General features: G+C 41.7%; 1 protein-coding gene across 1 annotated transcript; it reads left to right on the top strand.

Moving 5' to 3' along the window:
- Positions 1-6010: 6010 nt before the first annotated feature.
- On the top strand, positions 6011-8514 carry NUDT15 (nudix hydrolase 15). Its single transcript, XM_027674391.1, has 3 exons — positions 6011-6279; positions 6359-6549; positions 7141-8514. The coding sequence occupies exons 1-3, from the start codon at positions 6125-6127 to the stop codon at positions 7284-7286; spliced, it is 492 nt and encodes a 163-aa protein (XP_027530192.1). The 5' UTR covers positions 6011-6124; the 3' UTR covers positions 7287-8514.
- Positions 8515-8721: the final 207 nt, after the last annotated feature.

The raw sequence follows: 8721 nt of genomic DNA on the forward strand, positions 1-8721 counted from the left end.
GGAATTGAAGCAGGGGACAGGCATCTCTGCAGAAACTAGTGACCAGACCTGTGATTCACAAAGAGGTGAAGCTTTTTCCTTTAAAACAAAATGGTACTTGGGAAAAGAGTAGTGGCCTAGCAAATTGGAACGAGAATGTCTTCTACCAATAATAGGGAAAAATGTAGTTATTTCTGTACGTTACGAACATCAAAGCTAGATCTGATTTAAAGGAAAGCCATGCTGGAGCTATGATTCTCCTGAGTTTTGTAGTTGGAATTATCCATTAACTGGACAAGTTGCCTCTTTTTGTTCTGAAACTGAAAATGCGCTATCATAACTTCTCCTTGGGTGAGTATTGCAAAAGATGGAGTTACCATGGTTCAGTTATTTTGCTCCTGATCCTCTGCTGTCCTAGTGTTGTCACCCCTTAGCACTGCAGTGAGCTCAGCAAAATGGTTAGCTCTGCACCACTGTGTTCAAACATGCAAGGTAGGAGGATATGTCACTGAACCTGTAAGCAGCTGCAAAATTTTAATAGACCATCCAAAATTTTCCACCACAGCTGATAAAATACTTCCTTCTGCCAAGGGCAAGGGAAAACAAAGCACTTAAACTTTGTGCTCTTTCTCTCCTCTGTACATACAGTGGCTCTTCTCTAGTCACTGGGCCTGCCTGCGGTTCCATCACAGGACAGTACTCATATGCCATTTCCCCATATAAACTTCAAGAAAACTCATAACTCCAGAAGAGTGCCCAAAATGACCTCTACCCTGGAAAGGGTATGCAACAAAGTTTACAAGACCATGTAACGAAGCTTAGCAAAACTTTAAACCTTAAGCTTAAAAGCTCAAAGCTACTGTTCAGAGAAGTACTGGCTGCAGGTCAGGAAACCAGACTTATATCCTCAGTTGCTTGCTACTGCAAGAAAATTGGTCAACTGTCTCTAGGCTTATAATTAATTCTTGCCTTAGCAAAGACTGTAAGACATTCAGAGTACAACTACTACTGTATCTTCTTCTCCCTACAGGTGACTTACCCTTCCAGTTTTAAGATGAAGATGGTTTTTACCTTATACATCAAAAGAAGAAATGTTACATAGTTGACAATACTTAAGGACTTCTAGAAAGATTGATGCCATTGTCTTTAGTCTGATACACAGCTGTATGGAGAGATATATCGTCCAATTTCTTTCCAGCTGTGAGAACTGGTTTAACTGGGATGCACTGAAAAAAGCATGGATTTCTGTCTGATCAGCAGTGCCACCATACGGCTCAGACTGTCAGCACAAGGTGATCGGGAATTGGTACAACTCAAACCTTAAAACCAACAGTTCTTAAAAATGACACATTGACCTTTTCTTCACCTTCTTAGAGAAACAAGAAAAGATAACAATCTTGACTACAACCAGACAAATTCCTAGTGAGTCCAGTTCTTCTAACTCGAGTTTGTACAGGCTCAGTCTAATTCAATACCTATACTCCAAACACAGAGATTGTGCAAGGAAAGGGAAATCACTGTAGTATTCTGATAGACATCCAGATGTTTTGCTAAATCTCCAGAAAAAGGTTCCTTCCTATTCGAAGTTTAAAATTGTGAGATTTCTTGCTGAAGTCAGAGTAAGCTTTTTAACAGAGGATAGAAGCCCTCTCTAAAGCTGTATTTAAAACTATAAAAAGGAAAAGGTACATTGCAAATGAGATAGAAGGAGCCAAGATGTTTTAACAGACAAGCAGCTGCTTGAGGCCAAATAAAGCATCCCAGAAGGCTCAGGCATTAAGAAATAGATATTAATTCGCTTTATTATGGATTTACCACATCTACCTAGTGACAATGGTACAATCTGATTTGTTTCCCAGACCTTGTAAGCTCCACTGGTTGATATTTAAGATGAAAAACATTAGGGCAGAGGGTCTTGCAAGAAGAACATCAGAGAAAGCCAAAGCCTCTGCCAATGACTCTGACACCTCTCCTAACAAACAGGCGTTTGATGTATGCAGTCTCAGGTCTGAATGGGTGCAGTTTTCTACAGGGGACAGTATGAACATTAAGAATCAGCCCAACATCTCTCCCAATAGAAGAACTGTGAAACACCAGGGGAGGATGGTAGGTGAAAGGTTCAATGAAAGCAAAAGGATTTTGTTTGCAAAAGTGATTCTTCACATAGTTAAGCTGTGGAGCACCTTGCCATGGATGCTGAAAATGATGGAAGTTTACATCAAGAGGAGTCTTGGTGGGTTTAAAGAAGAGAAACAAGAAGAAGGTTAGTAAATACACAGAAGCCATCTCTGCCTTGAGAAGTCACTGAGCCACAGATGGCTATAGAATAGTAGTCAAAAGCTCCATCATGGTTTCCTGCCTATTATATTCCAGACATCCACTCTGGACTGCAAAGTACTACCCTAGATAGTACTGGATTTTTGTTCTGAGCTAATGGATAGTTTCATATTCTTCTGATTCAGTCTCCCCTGGGATTGAATACACCCAGAAGTTTCATAGAAGCTGAAGCACAATCCATCTTCTCCAGTTGTCCAAGGTCGCTTAATATGTTAGTGGCAGAGCTACAAATAAAACATTTGTTTCACCACCTACACTCATTCTGATGACTCAGTCATTTCTGTACACAGGAGAGCAAAGAAATCATTAACAAGCAATGAAGACAGTACACCTATAGCAGAGCTCTAATTTGTCCTATTGGTCCTGTGATCAGAGCTTATTTACATTTTAGCATAAAACCAACGCATCGTACATTGTGGGGGGAAATGGCAGGCCCATAGAACCCCCGAGCCCCCTGGAAGTAGAAGAGCTTGAAGCTTTGCAGGGTGTCAGGCCTTTCCCTTGAGAAAAGTAAGGCTAATCACATGTTCCCATAGATACAGCCTTGGGTGTTAGGCAGTACAAGGCCAAAGCTGTATGATAATGTGCAGGTGTTAAATTCCTGTGTGTTTTGTGGGAATATGTTTATGTTCTGAGTGTGAGAAAGTAGAAGTTAGTTAACTCAATAAAAGGCTGCCTGCTGCTCTGAGCAGACAGACATCTCGTCTCACTATCCTTGTGTGTCCTGTGTGTCTTGTGCGTCTTTCTTCCCCCACCGGACCAGGCCTCAAGACAAGATACCCTGCGACAGTACATTGCCTGATTTCCACTAATATCTATAAAGCTGTAACATTACAGCAAGGAATGATTTATTGCCAAAGACAGCAATTTAGTGGAAGCATGAGGTGTTGTGGAAATACTTCTGCTAAAATACAAGTGAGGAAACAGTTAACAATGTTAAATTTTCAGTATCAAGGTTTAGGATAACAACCAGCTGCTTGAACGCAAACGAAGGAAAATCCTCCGAGCTCAAGTTTCAGCAAGGTTGCTGGCAGGACTTTGGTGTCATGCATTGCTGTCACATTCCACCCAGCTTCTGAATGACAGCTTTCCAATGTAAAATATTTAAATATAATCCTCACATCTTCCAGTTTATACTTCTGCTAAGCAAATGTGAATATATAGTAAGTTCCACAGCCAGGGAACCATGTGCATGAAATTCTCAGTAAGATGGATGTTTTGTGGTTGTGTGGCTGCTTTTTAAGAAGCTGTTGCACACTGTGTGCTTTTGTGACCTGCTTTCTCTATGTGCGTTCTTCTTACTGAATGGCTGTGTAGTCATTCTAGGCTATGTAGTCATTTTAATGCCTCTTAGGCTGTGTAGTCATTTTAATCTGACATAAATCCCTGTCACTGACAAGCTTAGTCCCACCATTCTTTTTCTCAGCTACTCCTACTTGCTGCCTCCCTTGTTTATGTACCTGATCTGTAAATCGCATCAGGGAACACATCCTGCTGGAAAAATAATCTGTCTCCCAGTGTGCTGAGTCAGGTTTGGCTTTGTGCTATGTTTAATGTAATCAAACTCTGTCCCGTCCCCTCTCTGTGCCCCACAGCATGCTACAAAACAAAATCATTTTAAAAAATGGGTTTTCTAGATCCAGATCAGTTTCACTCATCCCATTCATCACACAGCAACTGCAATTAATAACAGTGTTAGCATAAGGAACAAGGGATTGGGCCTGAAAAGTAGGTGCCTCCCTTTCAATAGCCACCTGGACACATGCGGGTTTAAATACACTCAGCTGTTTGTCTCACAGAAGTATTTTGTCAGTTGAAATATTAATAAACAAGTTACAAGAGCACATAAATCATAACCTTGCAAGCTTTTCATCATACTCCTATGGCAGAAGATGCACCTTACTGCTTCCTCATTCTTGGCTTATTCTTATGTCTTTCTTCAGTGGATGTCTGTTCACTGTCAAACTCAGAAACACCAGCCTATATTTACTTCATAATCTGCAAAAGCTGACTGCACAGCCATGTCCTAAATAAATCCTAGAGTTAAACCAGTTAAAACAGATTCAGTCAACAAAATGCTTATTTTCATACAATATTCTTTATGATAATGTTTACAAATGTAAGGTGAAAAAATTGAAACAATTAAATCTAAACATCTGTATACAAGCAGATTTCAAAACCTTAACAAAAAAATAGCTATTTTAGAGTCCTGTAAAGGAGTAATATTTCACATCCTTTTTGTGATCAATAGGACACTAGAGAGAAAGAGAAAATCTTAGCCTACTGACAAAAATTACAGTTGTTTATAAAAATATACTTTTTATATTCTTCATCATCATCTTTTTGTAATATTTTCATTGAATTATATCCTGCTAACATTCTAAACAAGCATAATGACTGTATGAATATTTTTTTGTATTTAAAAATGTATCAGTAGAATGACAGTAGGTCACCCTCAGTCTTGTTACTAAATCCTGTTTGGTAAAAGGTACAGGAAAATGGTGTACACAGAAAGTAGAATGTTTTTATTGTTCAGATAAACAGCCTTGTGGTGTTTTAATGTATTGGACCAGAATGAGCTTCGTGGCTGAGGAGTCTTTCATAGGGCTTTTGTAAGATGTAAATACAGAAATGTAAATGTAATGTAAATACAGAAGTGACATAACTGACTAATGTTTCATCTGGAGATTAAGATACTCCAGCTGTACTGGGGGACAGATACAAGTGAATGAGCTTGGCTTACAAAAAGTCAGTTAGCTTGTTAGCTTGGCAATTTGCCTATTATTATTATCATCATAATTTGTAACTAATGTCAGTAATTTGGAGTGTGGACTGACATCACAGCTAAACAGCAGAGCCAGCCACTGCCAAAGGGCAGCCTTGCTTCTAGCATGCCCAGCCAATCACTTCTGCAATTTCCTTCACGCCAACATTGGGACTCATCTGATGCTGTACTGAGCCAGTTCAGGCAATTAAACCTCAGAAAACTAATCCTACAAAAAGTAGTGATTAAGCTTCAGCCGTTTGGCCCTGTGACCTTCTTATGTAAATAAAAACATCTGTACATAGGTATTTTAAAACCTTACAAAACAAAACAAAAAAAAAAAAAACCAGTACTATTTGAAAGGTCTGCAAATAAGAAACTTCGTATCCATTGGGATCAACAGGCTGAGGAAGGGGAAAATCTGACAAATTTTACAGTTGTTTGTAGGAAAATGAAAGTTTGTATATTCTGCATATCTCTGTAATTTTAAAAAATGTAAAAATCAGGTAAATATTTGCTAGCAGAAACTGTTATTTCTTCTTTATCAGCCAGGAACTGTTATTCTGCCTCTGGAGCTCTGCTTAGCTAAGTTTGTAGCTTCCTTTTTAAATAACTTCAAAGTGACTCTGCAGAGTCAGACTCGTCACCCAGCGGAAACTGTGGCCTAACCAAAGAAGGGCCACTTTTTAAGATCTAAACAAATCTGTAGTCAGAGACCAACTGGCTCCACGACCTCCAAGAACCCGAGTTGTATCTTCCTCGTTTTCAGCTGCCCCTCATTTGCACAAACGCGCCTTCAATTCTCGGCGCCTCCCCAGTCCCTCTGCGTTCAGCGGCCAAAGAACCCCACACAAACAGAAGCATCGCTCCCTCCCCAGCCTGCCTGGGAAGCTCAGCGACGTCACCACCACGTGCACCTTGCGCGCTCCCGACACACCCTCCGGGCAAGGGCCTCCCAAAACCGGGGATCCCAAAGCCTGATTGGCCGAGTCGCCCCCGCCCTCCCGCGGGGAGTAGGAGCTTTCCCAGGCGCCGAGGGCTGCCATGGGTGAGGAGATGGCGCAGCCCCGGCGGCCTGGGGTCGGCGTGGGGGTGGTGGTCACCAGCGCCGCGCACCCCAACTGCGTCCTGCTGGGCAAGAGGAAAGGCGCCCTGGGGGCTGGCACCTACCAGCTCCCCGGAGGCCACCTGGAGTTCGGGTAGGAGCCCTGCGCCCTCCCCTCCCCGCCCTCGTATGCCGTGCCATGCCTTCCCTTCCCGTCCTGTCCCGTCCCGCAGGGAGAGCCTGGCGGAGTGCGCGGCGCGGGAGACGCTGGAGGAGGCGGCGCTGCCACTGCGCCACGTGCGGTTCGCGTCGGCCGTGAACGCGGTGTGCGCGTCCGCGCGGTACCACTACGTCACCGTGCTCATGAAGGGCGAGGCCGAGCCCGGCGCGGAGCCGCGCAACCAGGAGCCCGACAAGAACGAGGGTGAGTGATGAATGTGACGTAACAGAAGGGACTGGGTGGGAAGGGACCTTAAAGATCACCTACTTCCAATCCCCCTGCCACGGGCAGGGGCACCTTCCATTAGATCAGGTGGCTAGTGGAAGATCTAGGTCAGCTCCATCCAGCCTGGCCTTGAACACTTCCAGGGATGGGGCATCCACAGCTTTTCCGGGCAACAGAGAAGTTGCTCGGGCAGAATGACTCTGCATGCGACTGAGAACTTGGCTTTACGTTGGTAGTTTCTGCACAATCCATCCTGACTTGCAGAGGAAGAATTTTTATAACACAGAATCACAGAATACCCTGAGTTGGAAGCGACCCACAAGGATCATCAAAATCCAACTCCTGGCCCCACGCAGGACAACCCCAACAATCCCACCATGTACCTGAGAGCTTTGTCCAAACACTCCTTGAACTCTGTCAGGCTTGGTGCCATGACCACTTCCTTGGGGAGCCTGTTCCAGTGCCTGACCACTCTCTGGGTGAAGAACCTTTTCCCAATATTCAGCCTAAACCTCCTATGTCTTAATTCTGTACTCTGATTTTTTCCCCTTCTTTTTTTTCTCCCTGCAGGCTGGGAATGGGTTAAATGGGATGAATTTCCTCCAGCAGATCAACTGTTCTGGGGCTTACGCTGTTTAAGAGAGCAAGGTTACAATCCCTTTACGGAAGAGCTTGATCATCTAAAGGGATACACAGGAAGTCACCAACTAGGGTAAAACCAAATTGTACATATGTAACACACTAAAGGACAGAGCTGCTTTTTTTGATGTGAAAGAAAAAAAGGGTTTATCATGCTCACGCTGCCCATGTGAAAATATTACCCTTCCCAAAGCCAGAAAGATGCCAAATGTTTCAGTGCTTTTACCATATTTCACACAACAGTGGTCTCTCATTCCAGAGTTATTTCTAGCTGTAGTGGTTAACAATTAATATTTGCTTTTATAGCAAACTCAGTGTTTTGTCTGGTTAATCTTTATATAGATGAACAGCCCTTTGGAAGTTAGAACTAGCCAGAGAAGCTTACTCAATTAGAAACAGTTGCAGCATCAGGCCCAAGAAAACTTTACTTGTTTAAACCACTGCCCTGCTTTATATGTAAACTTACTGTGTATGTCATGCTGCTTTCCTATAATTATTGGACCACTTTTAAAACTTAGCCTTGTCTCTTAGCTTTAGTTATGAAGTTACTGTCATGAAAAAAAGTTACATTTCACAGACAGTGCCTCATTCTCCTGCAGTCGGCAGTGTATACTTGAAAATCAAGGGTATTATAAATATGAAGAAGTTATAATGGCTTATTGCAGGGAATGACATTCCCTGATCCTTCTTGTCACTTGCTTTTGTAAGAGTTCTGTTTGCGGCCTCAGATACATTGAATTTATCTGTAAAAATGTCACAGATCTCTGCAGTTGATCTGACTTAATGTTACTAAACTCTTATAATGGTGCCTACAGTGTTCTACTAGGCTGACATAAATAACAAAATTATCTCATTTATAGGTGTAGCTCAATGGCAAAAGTCATACTATTTTGCTAAAGAGAGTTGTCAGTATTAAACAGCACAGATGGTGTAATTCTATTCTGTATGGCTACTGGGACTCGATAAAATTGTGAATTTTCAGTTTGACATGATTAAATGACTGAATTGGTAGTGAAGATACATACAGAAGATACATACAAAACCAATGAATTTATATTTTTAATTTTTCTAGAATCTGTAACCAAATTTGGTTATTTTCCAGCTGTAGGCACTAGGACATCAGCAATTAATTTTAGGATATGACTTTTAAAGACTTTTAAAGAAATCACTAATTGGATCTTTTTTTTTCCCGTCAGGGTTCTTTAACACCATTTTTGTCTGTTTCTTTTAGATATACTCATTGTACAAAAATGTTGTGAGATATCTTTAATTTCTTTTTAATAAAACACAAGCACAATATTGAAAGATTAAAATTGTCTGAAATTATGAGTTGAATCTTTGGTTCTTAAATAAGCTTGAAGGGTTTAAAGCTTTTCCTTACTTTGCACGTACATTTTCTTAAATGGAGATGACTTTTTTGCTGAGAAGCAGGCACAGTGATATGAGATATAAAGACACTACTGCCGATGGCAAGCCTCCTGCTTAGAGTTTGAAGTATTACCTATGTGCAAT

This window comes from Neopelma chrysocephalum, unplaced genomic scaffold, assembly GCF_003984885.1.
Source record: "Neopelma chrysocephalum unplaced genomic scaffold, ASM398488v2 Primary Assembly neopelma1_25, whole genome shotgun sequence".
Lineage (NCBI taxonomy): Eukaryota > Metazoa > Chordata > Aves > Passeriformes > Pipridae > Neopelma > Neopelma chrysocephalum.

Excerpts from the sequence above, each read along its gene's own strand:
- NUDT15 (XM_027674391.1), top strand. The coding sequence starts at position 6,125 with ATGGGTGAGGAGATGGCGCAGCCCCGGCGGCCTGGGGTCGGCGTGGGG. Across the intron at positions 6,280-6,358 it reads GGAGGCCACCTGGAGTTCGG|GGAGAGCCTGGCGGAGTGCG; the intron begins GTAGGAGCCCTG and ends CCCGTCCCGCAG. Across the intron at positions 6,550-7,140 it reads GGAGCCCGACAAGAACGAGG|GCTGGGAATGGGTTAAATGG; the intron begins GTGAGTGATGAA and ends TTCTCCCTGCAG.